Raw genomic sequence first — 15422 nt, 5'->3', positions numbered from 1 at the left:
GAATTCGGAAATTAGTTGCATGACAGGTTAATTATGCATTTAAACAGGTTGCGGTAGGTCCATTTTTAGGGGAGGTTATGCCGAATTTTTTAAAAAAAAAAAAAAAATTCTTGGCATTAGTTTTGGGATCGTTACAGTGTGTGAGTAGTGACCGATCCAGAAATAAAAAAGTTCAATGGGGACGACTGCCTACTAAACACCACATAGATATGTGCCTGGTATATGAGTTCATATAAGTAGAGTTTCACAATAAATTGGTCATTTCAACTAATAAATTAAGTTTACATGGGTATTTTACAAAAGTGAAAGAGCAAAAATGACATTTCATAAGGTGTCAACAACTATCAAGGTAAATCAACTGCTGCACCAGGGTAGAAATCATGCACCAAATTTCAGGGGTATCTATGCAAGATATGGGAGGCTTCAGAAGGAACCTAATATGTGGTCCAACAGTCATGACAAATATCCCTTTGTTTACCGGAGTATGCTGTGTATCTCTTGATTATGCGTTCCACGGAATATCAATGGCTATGCTGTTGGGTCTCTATAGGAAACTCTTCTGGTCCAATCATCATTGGGCTATTTCTTTCCTATGCTTGGCCTTCTAATGGGCCTTGTATTTTCTATTCCTTCGGCTCTTAATAGGCCTTGTAATTTTTCCTTCATTTATACAATTGCTTTACCATTCCAAAAAAAAAAAACATATTGGAGTTTCTTCCATTGTGGTTGTAGGGTATGCCCTCCCCTCATGCTCTTTTAACTTTATTGTTTCATTATTATTAATACAAAATAACAAATAAATAAAAATAAATAAATAAAGAAGAAGAAGTAGATGATGGCAAAGAAGTTCAATGTGAAAGTAAGTCATACATAGTAAAAATGGGAGCGAGAACTTGCGCAGAACATAAAAGCGAAAATACGGAGTATAAAAGCGACACCAATTAAAAAAGGATCGTGTAACGTAGTGTGAAACCAAACAAGTCTTATTAGTATTTCACTAAGCTAAAAAAGGTTGTTTCACTCCTCCACACATAGAGCAGAGATGCCCAACATTCCCCTGCCTTAAAAAGCTAGCAATCCCCTTGATTGCCTTGCCTTTTTCCAAGACATTCTCTACCTCAAAAATGTTGCGCTGAAAATGAGAGAGGAATAATAATTTCCCCGAATAAGTCCCGAATTTAACACGTGATAAGTATAGTCAATCACGTCAAATTCGGTGTTAATTCGAAAATTCTTTTTCGGTTCCCCTATCATTACTCATAAGTAAAAGATGCTGAATAACATCTCATTCTACTGTTTTAGGATACTGATTTCAAGCATTTGGGATAAACTCCCTACCATTAATTATTTTATGGATTCTGAAATAATTGAGGAGAGGCACATGCGCTTCGAAGAAGAACATGCCCCTGAAAACTAGTGCTTTGACATATTTTGTTTGGAATTGTATTGTGTTTTGACATATTTCATGTCAAAAAACATCATCTCAAGTTGCAATTCAAGATGTTTTCAATTTAGAACACACCCTTTAGGTAAGTAGATTGGTGGGAGGACATTTTGTTTTTCAAGACCGTAATTTGAAGTATCAAAACTTGTAAGAGTCGAAATTTTGATTCAAGTAGTTAAAGCCTATTCAATTTCAAGATGCACCATACCTTGAGGCTACTCGTTTGAATAAAGGTCAAAACAAAATGCATTTCCACCGGTGGAACTTGACCACGCACCGATCTAACTTCGGCATGCATTGATAGAACTTAGTCGAAAAGGCAATTGCACTAATTGAACTTTAACTTGCACCGATCCAACAGCCTTAAATATTAAGTTAATTATTATCAAACTATTTTTCATAAAAAAAATTCGCTACATTTTGTAGTTAAGAGGGATGGATTAGTATAACGGTCTAAAATTTTAATTGAGGTGCTTTAAGAAGTCTGAAATTATAAAAAAATAATAATAATAATAAAAATAATCTAATTGGAAAACTCCACTATTTGAACTTTCATTCAAATACTTTCTTTAATTAATTGGTTATTTATCAATTTTCTAGTTTTGTTTAATTGTTTCATCAATTTGTTTTCCCTCCTTTTTTGGTGATTCTCCCTTTGCTGAGAAAGGAAAAGTGTTAATATCACTTGAGCTTTTCCCACTAAATTGTCAAATCAGACTCAAAGGGCGTAACTAGTGCTTCTTGTTGGTTTAACTCGATTTAGGGAATGGAAAGTTTGAGCAGCCTATGTGTTGGAGGGGACTTATTAGAAACTAAACTCATTCTAGTGGTTACCAAAGTATTATAATCATACTGAATCAATGAAACCATCTAAACCAAATCGTATAAGAACAGTTCGGATCAATTAGGCTTCACATATTAAAAGGGTTAAGTGCAAAAAACTCTCCTAAATTATTGTTCTTTTGTAAATAATTCCCTAAACTAAAAATAACCCCCCTAAACTATTGATTTGTTGCAATTAAGGATAAATTTATCACAAAAGACTATTTTACCCTTTCTCATTAAAATTTTCATTTCTTATTAAATTATTTTTATTATTTTTTCTCTTGTGTATTATACTATTTACCTTAATTTTATTATTAGTATCAATTTATCATAAAAATATTAATAAAATAGATAAGTAGATTTGTAACTACCATTTTCTAAATTGATTAACTTATTATTAAAACTTTATTATTCATAATAAAACGTATTATAACCAATTTAAACATTTTTATCGTAAAAAAAATATTATTTTTTTCATACAATATATTGATGAAAAACTAATAAAATACTTTTGAAAAAAATACCTTCTTTTCATGTAATATATTCATTAAAAATTAAAGAATTAATTAATTTTTTTAAAAAAACTCTACTAAATTTATTATATATTAATTAAAAAAATTAAAGGTAAATTTATGCAAATTTAATGAAAAATATCTCATCAAATTAGTATGAATTTTTTTAATAATTTATTTAGATAAGAAAAATATATTAAATGTAATTCAATGAGAAGGGGCATTATGGTCATTTAATGAAATATAGTATAGTTCTTAGGTATGTTGCAACAAAATGAGATAGTTTAGGGAATTTTATGCATAAAATATAATTCAAAGGGATTATTTACAAATTCAAACATAATTCAAGGAGATTTTTTGCACTTTACCACATATATATATATATATATTTACAAGGTAAGAAGGATTAGAAATTAGATTAGTAGGTGCAAAGAGTCGAAGTCTGTCATTTCCAAAATCCACTGGAGGCACTAGCTACTGGATGGACTATCGAGGCATCTACACTTTACCTCATATTAAAATTATATAAACTTGTAATGTAACAAAATAATACTTATTTAGCCTAAATTAAGTCTTATTCAACCCAACTTCTAACTACATGAAATTCACCTTTGCTGCTCACTCCAAAGTTCATTTTTAATTCTAAAATTTACTAGTAACATAACAATCCAATATGAGAACGATATTTAGAATACTCCATTATATAAAATAGTCCATTATATAAAATACTCCATTCATCTCATAACAAGTGTCAAGTTCTCCTTTTACATTGTTCCAAAATAATGATCTTAATTCAAAAGTTAATGTATTATTTTTTTTTAATATTTTTAATTTATCCTCTTACCATGAAGTTATAAAAATAATTAAAGTTGAAATAAAACCTCATGTGAATTCAGTGTATTCTAAAATTCATTGTCTATCACTATAATAAAAAAAACATTAAAAATTATACTCTTTTATATATATATATATATATATATATATATATATTACAAACTATACTCTTACAAAGTTAAATATCTCAAAAAAAAAAAGAAAAAAGGTTAGGAATATACCATACAAAAAAGTTAATTCACTCCACCCTGATCTTGGGTTTCCTTCTTTACCAATACAGGTGGAACTCGTTCAACTACTCAACAATTTCTCTCGAATAAGGCTCATTGCGAATATTACTAAGACTAGACTCTTGACTCTTATATCAGTTATTGGGTCGAGGATATCCAACCCAAAAAAGTTTACTAGCGATCCTTTAAGATTTGGCTCTTATACCAGTTGATGGGTTGAGGATATCCAACCCAAAAAGTAAGCCCAAGAATGACCATTGTCCCACAGGAGTCTCAAATTTCCTTCTTTACCAAATTTGAGAAAATAATACATTTCTCTGTATGTATGATATTCCATTCCGGCCCTCACTAGCTCGTATTAATAGGAATGCGGTACAAGCTAAGGAGCATGCCCAAGGGGCTACTACGCTCACCGCGCACTTGAATCATCACGTGGCTGCTCAAGCAAGCTAAGCTTCACACAGCCCTGAGGAAGCCAAAAGACCCTCTCTAAATGGAATGATTACATCTACTGCAAAAAAAACTCCTCTGGGCGTCTGAAATGACAACTTGACATGAATGGAATCCATTTATTGAGCTGCCCAAATTTTAAGTTGATGTGTAATGTGAATAACATATAATAGAGTCCACAACTTCCGATTCCAAGTGCAGAGACGCAGATCAAAGAGGAGCAAGGAATTAACCCTGTGAGTCTCTCATCTCTCTCTAAAATGTGTATGTGTGCGTATATATATAATTTTCTGATAGATGCAATTCCAAAATGTGTATGTGTGTGTGTGTGTACATAATTTTACACAGATATATAGGTTAAAATGTCATAATAGTTGGGGTTACAGACTCACAGAGTAGTTGAAACTGCAGAGCAAATTAATCAAGAATATATATTGTGAGGCACTTCTCAGAATATGCTAGACCAGTGATGTATATATATACTCACATATACGCATAAATAGAAATTTTGATAGTTGAGATTATTCAGTGCAGTTGAATCTACGGAGCTAATTAATCAATTTAGAGTTTTTATAATCTGAATTTTGTACTCCAAAGAAAAGGAAAAGAAAGAAGAAGGTAGTTAACCTGATATAGTGCTAGAACAAGTTGTAGATTATCTTTTCTGTAGTGCTTGAATATCGTTTCTAGGGACTGGTAGGTCTTAGTTGTTAGGGTTTTCATGAAATAGCACCAGTTTTAAAATTTCAATATTTGTTATTAATTGTTCTGAGGCTAAATAGTAGACCTATATAAGAAGATATCAGTGGACCATTTTCAACTGGCACTTTGTGAAATGGGTGTGAGTATTTATTTACCTAACCAAAATAAAAATTAAAAAAAAAATCTATTTTTTTTTTTTATTATTTAATCTTGAATTGCTAAGTTCTAAGATGGGTATATGTCAACTAAGCCAACTAATCGACCGCGTTGGCGCAGTGGTAAGGTCGCATATGTCAACTGAGCCAAATAATACATGACCTTGGTGCAATGGTAAGGTTGTTCCATTGTGCATGTCTTGGAGGTCATAGCTTCAAAACAGAAAATAGTTTTTCTACATGTGGAGGTAGGATTACGTGTTTTTGTGTTTTGACCCTTGTAAGACCTCGAAGTAGCGGGAGTCTCGTAAACTAGGCGACCCCTTTGTTAACAATTATAATGTGAACTGAGATGGAAGGGTAAACTAACAAAGGAATAAAATTGAAAGGATATGGCTGCTTTTGATAATGATTGACTTTGAAGTAGTAGTATTTCATAATGTAGCACAGGTTAATTATGCATTCTATCAGCTTTTGCAGTTCTCAAACAAAAAAATTAAACATGCATTGAATTGGCTAATTGCAGGTTGATTTTAATCCAATGTCACAGAATCCTTTCCCCAATGCAAGTATATTTTATTTCTCTACTTGATTCTTACTGGGCATTTATAGTAAAGTACAACGGCTCTCACACTCAGACATGGGTAGGAGATGTAATGACCATATTCGATTGGACATGTAACTAGCGACGATATCTAATAATTCATGTTAATGAATTTCTCTATTTTGTGTTTTTAGGTTACTTTATTGCTTCAAACAAGTGAAGTTTATGTTGAATATTTTATATTATATAAATATATTATTTCAACATATAAAATAAAAGTAATGTAGTAAATATTATGAATTTGTAGTTGCCTCTTCTTGTCATTGGGTTTGAACATTTGATAAATCCAGTACTTAGACACATACTAATGCATTAATTATACACGTACCAAAATCCATATAGTATGCAATATAGACTATAGTATTGTACTTTGGAGTCGCTTCACTTGTCACTACTAACTCACTAACCAAACTTGTTGGATCAAGTGCCTATTGGTAAATTGGATCTCTTGTATAATATGACCTAGACTTTGTTTCCACATCACTCTGAATGGACGATAATAAATACAGGATAAACTAATGATAGTTTAGTCACCTGTGTTTTATTTATTTATTATTTTTTTTTTTTTGCAAGGTAATATTTAGTCACCTATGTTAGTGAGACCTGGGCGAGTGAAAATGTGTGCCATGTTCACTAGTTAGCTATGAAGTCCATCAAGTTAATGGGAATCCTCTGAATAAAAATTAGGTGTCCATTGGTTAAGTCTGTGCTAGACCCAATGACCCTCAAAATTGTAGCAATATTGGGACTGTGGTGTAATGTGCACATTTCAGACCAATTTTGGCTTATTTTTTTTATCAGAATGTGATTAAAAGCAGAAGTTTGGGTTTCATTTGTTCACGACGTGGTATTAATACAAGTGGACATGCAAAAAGTGCTTGCAGAATAGTTTACATATAAAATATAAGGTAAATTATACTCACACCCCCTGTGATTTGGTCATATTACACCTAGATTAACATTTTGATTTTAGATTTCACTTATATTTGAATGAGTTATTTAGCATTTCACTTACACTCCAAATATCAATTTTTGATTGAATCAGAGTACTTTTGAGGTATTAAATGACTGTACTACCTTTAACCTCACATTGACTTTTTTTGTGACCAAAGTACCCCTCACAATCACCACCACCTTTCTGTCATGAACCAACCTTCTTTTTCTCATTTTGACCTCAAATATGCGTGTAGGACGATGCCTATACTACCCGATGACATTTTGTTACTTTTGTTGGTTGAAATTGTTGCTCTCAAAAGGAATATTCATTAGTTAGTATCAATTATTTTGGCCGAGTTCTCTCCACAACCCATCTTCATCCTAGCCGTTCCATCCCGCCGTGCACCTCCGCCCGTCCACGGCTGTGCCACCGTTCCGAAGCTCACTGTCGCAGTTCATCCCAAGCCGCCGTTCATCCATCGGCCGCGTTTCCACCGATATTCCATGCTATCAAGCCGTCGTCCACTGCCGTTGCAGCCATTTTTTCCGCTTCTTTCGCTGCTGAAGAAGTTGGGATTTTCGCCGGCATTGTGAATCTGTGGTCGTCGATTCACTTCCCCGCCCTCGCCGGTAGACTCTCCACCGATCCCGACGGCCATATTCAAATCCTCTGCAACGATGCCGGCGTCAAATCCGTTCAGGACCGAGCCAAACACCTCTCCATCGACGATATTCTAGCCCCTCTAGACGTACCCAATTGCTTCAAACAGTTCTTAACCTTCGACAACACTCTCAGTTACGCTGGCCACTATAAGCCGTTGACTGCCGTCCAGGTCACTGAGCTCGGCGATGGCGTCTTCATCGGCTGCACCATCAACCACTTCCTTCTGGAATTTCTTTAACACCTTCGCGGATGGTGGAAGGTAGGGACAGAAAGGAAAATCGCAGATCGATAAGGATGGGTTTTGGGGGTGGGTTATGCCGCAGATCGATTTGCGATAAGGATGGGTTTTCCGCTCGGTAGATTTTGGGTGATGGGTTAATGGTGGTGGTTGTAAGGATGGAGGTGGGGATGGTGGCAGTGGTTTGGGATATGTGGTGGTGGATGTCAGGATGGAGATGGTGGCAGTGGTTTGGGATAGGTGGTGGTGGATGTAGGCTGCCCCAAAGCAACTGTCATACCTGCTCGGAAGCAGTTTAGGATAAAATGTTGAAAGATTTTGAAGATCTTAACTCTATTCAATATTGGGACATAAATGCTCCAACAAGGTTCCAAAACTACTTTACCAATTTCTTGAACTTGAAGGAGTTGTACACGAACTGGTGCATCTGATGGAGCTAGAGATGGTGGCGATTGTGTGGGGGGTAGGGATAGGGTTTTTTTTTGTCATTTAAGATTATATATATTTTGTATTAAAAAATTGAGGGTAAAATGGTCCATTCACATGATTGGGGTGTAAGTGAAAGTTAAAACCAAAATCTTCGTCTAGCTGAAATATGACCTAACCTCAGGGGGTGTCGGTGCAATTTACCCTAAAATATATATGCTTTGTCACGGAAATGATGTTTTCTTTTGTCTTTTCAGAATAAGGTGGAATATAATTCATTTCAGTTGGCCTGTATAAATTAGATCTCCGCAACAGCAGTGGTCTTAAAACTACTTGAAGAGTAAAATGTTTGCATTGTACGTACTCAAATTAACTAACTGAAACTCTCTCCATTGTTTACTCTCTGAATTTCCATTTCACTCTTATAGTTTATTTATTCAGGGGCAAAAAGAGCATAACTTAAAACAGGAGGAGGATCTAGGGGATGAGACGAATGATGATGTGAGAGATCTGAATCGAACTCTTATAGTGAAAGAACGGCAAAGCAATGAAGAGCTACAAGAAGCTCGTAACATGCTAATTAGGGTATGAATTCTTTTTTTTGTTTCTTTTTCTTTCTTTCATCATTCTCTTTTGTGAATCTTAATACATGACATAATACATGGTTAGAAAGATTTTTATTTATTTATTGAGTGGAGAAGTGGTATATTATGCCAAAATATGGAGTCCTCGCATTGTTGGTGGCATGCCTTGTTCTAACATAACATCCTAAAATGGTTATGTTAGATAGCTCTTCTTATAGTCGATATTTTTATCAGCATAGTCACAATAATGAATTAAACTGTCATTTTTAAATAAATAAAAAATTGTTTTCTATGCGGGATCGTGTGTAACTGTCTTGCATGACTAGGAATTTTCCCTACTACGATTGGTATATCTTTATGTGATTTCATTTATCGTTTTATAGGGTTTGTCAGATGTTTTGAGTGATCAAACTGATATTGTGATAAAGAGAATGGGAGAAATAGATGAGAAGCCATTTCTCAGTACCTTCAAGAGAAGATACCCAGCCGATGATCAAGTGATGGTAAAGGCCGCTAAGTTCCACTCTACGTGGCAGGATAACTTGAGAAAGCCTGACTGGCATCCTTTTAAACTTGTCATTGACATTGACGGAGAAAATCCCCAAGTATGCTTTTGGATTTCTTCCTCATCTATAATTGCAAATTTTGTACAATTGGAAGGACCATAGGAAATATATATATATATATATATAATTTGTTTTTTCTAATTTAATTACTTCCATATAATGTGTGATGTAGGAAGTAGTGGACGAAGATGACAAGAAGTTAAAATCTTTGAAGAAAGGTTGGGGGGTCGAAATATATAACGCTGTTACTACAGCGTTGAAGGAGATGAATGAATATAATCCAAGTGGAAGATATGTGGTTCCTGAGCTTTGGCTTTTGAAAGAAAACAGAAAAGCCAGTCTGAAAGAGGTAATTAATTTTATGCTGCAGAACATGAACATACCCAAACGCAAAAGAGGTTAGGCTAAATGCATGTATGGTACTTGAAATCCTTTTTTTTTTTTTCATTTTTTTTTTCATCCGATATTTTTATTCAATTATTTGGTTGGTAATTTTTGATTATTGAGCTAAAATATTATTATTTGTGATTTCAAATGCAAAGTGTCAGGTCTTGCAAGTTGCTCGGGGAAGTGAGGATGCATGTGTAGAGATGTCATCTTGGAGCTGTGTTTATTGCATTCAAGTTTCCTTTTGGTTATGTAAAACTGAATGTTTCCTTCTGCTTAATTATGTGAAGATGTAACTATATCCACGACGGTGTGTACGAGTGCCACACAGAAGACTTCTAAAGATGAACTAGTTTTTGGTATGGCTTGTCAAACTTTTTGCGGTCATCGATCTGCTTTTGATGTACAGTTAACTCAGTTTAATTGTAAAAACTATTAGTAGAACTTCTTTTGGGTTTAGAGTTTAGACCTTTCTACTTTGCAGTTAATGTTTTGTTGTTGGTTTTTTTTTTTTTTTTTTAACCTTGTTTAGACATTTTGAGTTGCTTGGTTGAAGTATAACATAAGGGCACTATTGATTTTTCATACTCTTAAGTAACTTTGTCACAATTGAGTTTAGGAAATGTCAAAATAATAAATGTTGAAAGGTTGTAAAATATTAATATTGTCCAAATATCAAGAGAGGTGAATAGAATTTAACCTGTTAAAGTATGAACACTGACATTTGCACCTGTTCAACTTCATGGCTTCAAGCTACTCGTTTGCACTTGTGATTGTGTATAAAGTGAGCTCAAATTAAAAATTTGGTATCTTTTTTTTGAGGGAAAACTGGTTGAAATCTGTTTGTGTTTCTTTTATAATCAAGTCACATATTTCTACACATTTGTAATCATTTGTGTATATCAAGAGCTTTGTGATATAGTAATATCTTGAATAGGCCTAAATATCACTATTATTTTCCTTGGGGCCATAAGTTGAACAGAATTATTTGACAACATTATTAATTGATAAGATTCAATGAAGTGGATTCTTACATTTTGCGCGTATATAATCAATCAGAAGTGTAAGTACAAAGAATTTTGTTGGCCTCCAAGACTTTAATGTTATGTTTGTTTAGATGTAAATTATTTTTTAAAAAAATATTTTTTTATTTTTTGAAGTTTGGTTGCATAAAATATTTACAAAAAAATATTAAAATTTAATAAAAATAACTTACTCATCAATAAACTTGTTTTAATAAAAAAAATTTATCTAGAAAAAAAAAATTACTGTATAAAAAAAATATTTTAGGTCAAAATAAAGAAAAAGCCTAAAAGTATTTTTAGTTACTTATTCGAACGGTCAACGTATTAAATTCAAACTTCAAAATACTCAAGAGTTAGTAAACGTGGTACAATTGTGCATGTGAGGGAATACATACAGACTCCCGTTACCAAATATAAAGTTGTGCAGACTCTCCTTCCAAATTTCCAATCCCAAGTGCAGAGACGAAAGAGGAGAAAAGAGTTTACCGTGTAAGTCTCTCGTCTATGTCTTTAGATCTCTAGAGTTTTCTCATAGATTCAAATCCAAAATATATATATATATATATATATATATATATTTCACGTTGATATATATGTTTAAAATGTTATAGTAATTTAACTTACAGTGGAGTTGAATATGTTATAGTTTTAAGATTACAGAATGAAGTTGAAACTACCGAGCAAATTAATCAATATTATATATTGTGTTTTAGTAACTTAATTTGCGAGTCCCTCTCAAAATATCCACGACTATATATTATGTATAGATGTGTGCATATACTCACATATACACATAAATAGAAAATTTGATATTTGAGAATTATTGAGTGTAGTTGAATTATCTGCCGAGCAAATTAATCAATTGAGAGTTCCTTCTTTTTTTTTTCTTTTTTTTTTTTCTATTTTGAAACTCACACACCCACTTAGTCCCTATGTGTGCTAAAACCCTAGATCTTTTTCTTTGGATGGTGAGAAATACCACAGACATTCTTGGGCCTTAGTATCAACTAAGAGTTTCATAGTCTGCATTTTGTACTCAAAAGAGGTAATAAACCTAATATAGTGCTATAACATGCTTAGATGTCCCATGAAAATAAAATGTCTAGATAGTGTTTGAAGAAATGTTACTGTGAACCAGTAGTTCTTATGTTTTATGATAAATTATTACAATGATCCCGCAACCAATGATCCAGATGAATCACTAATTCACATCTAAGCAAAAAGGCTGAATGACACTTGCACATTTCTGACACATTTATTTGCATGTCGAATGATTGCCCTGGAACCAATGATTCCCAGGATCAGGTAATAATTTTTCGTAGTTTATGGAGTTTTCAGTCTTTGTCGATTATTGTGATGAAGCTAAAAAGTACACCTATATATGTGATGCATCCTAAAATGATTTGTGTTTATTTGTCTAATGTTATTCATTCATGTGATTTTTGCAGTTCTCCAAGTTTCTTAACCATCTATTGATTTGTCTGTTGTATTTCACATTAGTCAATGTCACAGAATCCTTTGCCAACTGTAAGTAAAATTTGCTTCTCTACTTCACTAAATGTTTAGCTGTTACTTATAATTGTGAATATGTGGTGAGGTACAATGATGTTCACACAAACATGGGTATAAGATGTAATGGACACATTTGATTGCACATCTTACTAGTAAGAATATCTTATCATTCATGTTATATGTTGTAATATAAATAATTTCTCTGGTTTGTTCTTTAAGGTTATTTTATTGCTTCAACAGAAGTGAAGTACTCTTTATGTTGAATATTCCATGGTAAACAGATATTAATCTTAACATATAAAATAAAGTAATCTACCAAATAGTAGAAACGTACATGTAGTTGTCGGTTTGAACTTATTCTTTTACTTTTTTTGGTTGATGATAGTGGTGTCGAGCCGCTATAATCACCCTATAATCCACAACTTGATACATGCAATTCCCCCATCCTACAGTTAATGTCTTCTATTGTCTGTTTAGAATGGAGAGGGACACAATCCCCTTTGGTTGGCTTGTATAAACCAAATCTCTGCTACGGCCGAGCTCCTAAGACAACTTGAAGAGCAAAAGGTAATGCATTGTACCCAAATTAATTAATTGAAACCCTCTTCATTATTCAGTAGTTTATTTAATCAGGTGCAAAATGAAGACAACTCAAAGCAGAAGGATAATGATGATTTGAGGGATTTAAATCAAACTCTTATAGTGAAAGAGCGGCAAAGCAATGAAGAGCTACAAGAAGCTCGTAAGATACTAATTACGGTATGAACTCATTTATACTTTTATCATCTTTCTTTTTTGTGGCTCCTATACATAATAGTTGGTTAGAATTAGAGAATGGTTCTAATTAATGTGGTGTTCTCTCTTTTTATATAATGTGTGTCAATATGTGCATGCATAACTTCGTAAAATGGTCTGTTAGATAACTCTTCTTTTATAAACTGTTCATGTTTTTATTTTTATTTTTTTTTAAATGAAGCTTTCTATAAAGGATCAAGGACTTGTCATGACTACAATTAAGATCTCTTACGAATTTGCCTAAAACACTTTTTTTAGGAAAATTTTGTCACCATCATACATAACATAATGTGATTTCATTTTTATATATAGGGTTTGTCACATGTTTTGAGCGATAAAACTGATATTGTGATAAAGAGAATGGGGGAAATAGATGAGAAGCCATTTCTCAATAAATTCAAGAAAAGTTACCGAGTTGATGTAGCGATGGTAAAGGCCGCCGAGATGCAGTCCTCGTGGCAGGAGAAGTTGAGCAACCCTGAGTGGCATCCATTTAAAGTTGTCATTGTCCAAGGAAATCCCCATGTATGGTTTTGGATGTATTCGATTAAAATATTTGCAACATTCAAAGGAGAAATTAATAGAAAAACATGTTAATTTTCTAATGTGTGTAATGTGTGATGCAGGAAGTACTGAATGAAGACGACGAGCAGTTAAAATACTTGAAGAGAAGTTCGGGAGGTGAAATATATAAAGCTGTTACCAAAGCGTTGAAAGAGATGAATGAATATAATCCGAGTGGAAGATATGTGGTTTCGGAGCTTTGGCTTCTGAAAGAAAATAGAAGAGCCAGTTTAAAAGACGTTATTAATTTTATGTTGCAGAACATGAACAATCCCAAACCCAAGCCCAAACGCAAAAGAGGTTAAGTCAAATGCATGTATAGTATTTTAACTTTCTTTTTGGTTGACAATTTTGATTCTCGAGCTAAATTTGGTACTTTTAGCTGATTTCAAATGCATAATGTCAGGTCTTGAAGAAAGCTCGGGAAAGAGTGGATCAAAAGACAAATATATATAGTAACAAGAAGCTGATCAAGTGGTGAGAGAAGCTTGAGCTCTTAGTTCTTATGTTTTTTTCCATGCATGTTTTCATGGGTATTAAAGAATCAATATTATTTATATTTGCAGAGTAGTTGAGATGGAGAATTTCAAAAGATCAAAAGAGAGAAAAGATGTTAGTGGATGAAATTGAAGTATAACGGAAAGGAAGTGGCTGTGGAAGTGGATGGTGGGAAATTAATCAAACACTTGCATTTTTCAAACTTCAAACAAGCTTTAAACTTTTAAGACTTCATGTTTTTCCCTGTTTTTGCCATTACACATACAGATTATCTTTTTTGATCATGAGAATATATTATGGCATCCAATTTGCCAACATATATGACCCTGCTCGTGCTTGTTAGTTGCAGTCTTTTCATTACCTAAAGGTTAGGGAAGAGAAGAAAACTTCCTCCCAAATGGAGGAGATTTTCTCAAGCATCTAAATAATTTTGTATATGTTGATTATATTGTGCTATTCATGCATGTTGCAAGAATTGATTACATATTTATGATCGATTATCCAAAAAAAGAAATAATTGGTTTAAAATAGTTTATACAAAATTGTTATAATGGACAGCATGTTGGAAACATAATTTATGCTTTTAGATCATGGGAATCATCTTATATATTGTTCCTTTTCAGATTTAATCATTCAAGCTAAAATTAGGTCTATAATAGCAAGAATTACTGGATTTTACAATCTCACCAGTAGTGTTTGTGATGGGGATTGCTAGGCCTCCCTCTAATTACTTATATGTAGTTAATATATAAATGGGACTCCATTATAAGAATATTAGAAGACACTTGTGATTATAATTAATTAGTTAAGTACCAGTTCAAACACAAGAAAACTTCCTTGAACCATGGCTGATCATTCGGCCTTGGCGATGCTTTCTTTTTGTTTTATTATAGCTAATAAAAAGAATATTTATATATTTATTAGTAATCGAGGCTGGTTCAGAGTTTTGTAGGTCTTAAACTCACACCAAACTCGCCCCTAATCCTATTAGAGTAATCCTAAACTTATTCCAACAGTTTTTCTCACCCAACATCCCACATAATCTGGTGGACATACATGGGTAATACAATTCTTAAATGTATGTGTTTATGGGTTTTTTCTCAAGGAATAAGTTCACCCAAATGAAGAAGATGAGGTCTGACAGATGCTCCTTGCGACATCCAAGGGTGTGCCCACTTTTGTACCACTAGATCTGCCCAGCAAATACTACCATGTGGTAGACAAGTTTTTACTTGTCAATTGTGTATGTCATATTTTGAACTGGATTGTGACAATTTTTACATCATATATAGTTGGTATATTCTCGCTCATGTGGGGAATAACTTGAAAAATAAAAACAAAGAGGAATTTGCAAAGTTGAAGGGACCACAAAATTCAAATGTTGGTACATAGGATAGTCTACGTTGGAATGGTGGTGGAAGAGAAATCAGGTTTCAGTCACTTTCGAATTTTATTTACTCCTACCATATAC

At 33.3% G+C, this 15422-nt stretch overlaps 2 protein-coding genes across 3 annotated transcripts; both read left to right on the top strand.

Moving 5' to 3' along the window:
• The first annotated feature begins 4206 nt into the window (after positions 1–4206).
• Positions 4207–10231, top strand: LOC132284027 (factor of DNA methylation 1-like). Of its 2 annotated transcripts, XM_059786087.1 has the most exons (6): positions 4207–4531; positions 8278–8376; positions 8462–8605; positions 8988–9209; positions 9343–9519; positions 9713–10231. In XM_059786087.1, the coding sequence occupies exons 3-6, from the start codon at positions 8594–8596 to the stop codon at positions 9851–9853; spliced, it is 552 nt and encodes a 183-aa protein (XP_059642070.1). In that variant the 5' UTR covers positions 4207–4531; positions 8278–8376; positions 8462–8593; the 3' UTR covers positions 9854–10231. The 2 variants fall into 2 exon arrangements, with proteins under 2 accessions (XP_059642070.1, XP_059642071.1); XM_059786088.1 differs by lacking the exon at positions 8278–8376.
• A 500-nt stretch (positions 10232–10731) lies between these two features.
• On the top strand, positions 10732–14418 carry LOC132284026 (factor of DNA methylation 2-like). The gene is made up of 8 exons (XM_059786086.1): positions 10732–11071; positions 12031–12109; positions 12572–12661; positions 12728–12853; positions 13202–13414; positions 13516–13753; positions 13860–13930; positions 14020–14418. The coding sequence occupies exons 2-7, from the start codon at positions 12086–12088 to the stop codon at positions 13907–13909; spliced, it is 741 nt and encodes a 246-aa protein (XP_059642069.1). The 5' UTR covers positions 10732–11071; positions 12031–12085; the 3' UTR covers positions 13910–13930; positions 14020–14418.
• Positions 14419–15422: the final 1004 nt, after the last annotated feature.

The sequence above is a fragment of the Cornus florida genome, unplaced genomic scaffold, assembly GCF_030987335.1.
Source record: "Cornus florida cultivar Cherokee Brave unplaced genomic scaffold, ASM3098733v1 CherokeeBrave_3.0.0_Hap2_Chr11, whole genome shotgun sequence".
In the NCBI taxonomy this organism is placed as follows: domain Eukaryota; kingdom Viridiplantae; phylum Streptophyta; class Magnoliopsida; order Cornales; family Cornaceae; genus Cornus; species Cornus florida.
Note: the sequence above shows the minus strand (reverse complement) of the source record. Positions and strands in the feature narration are given on the sequence as shown.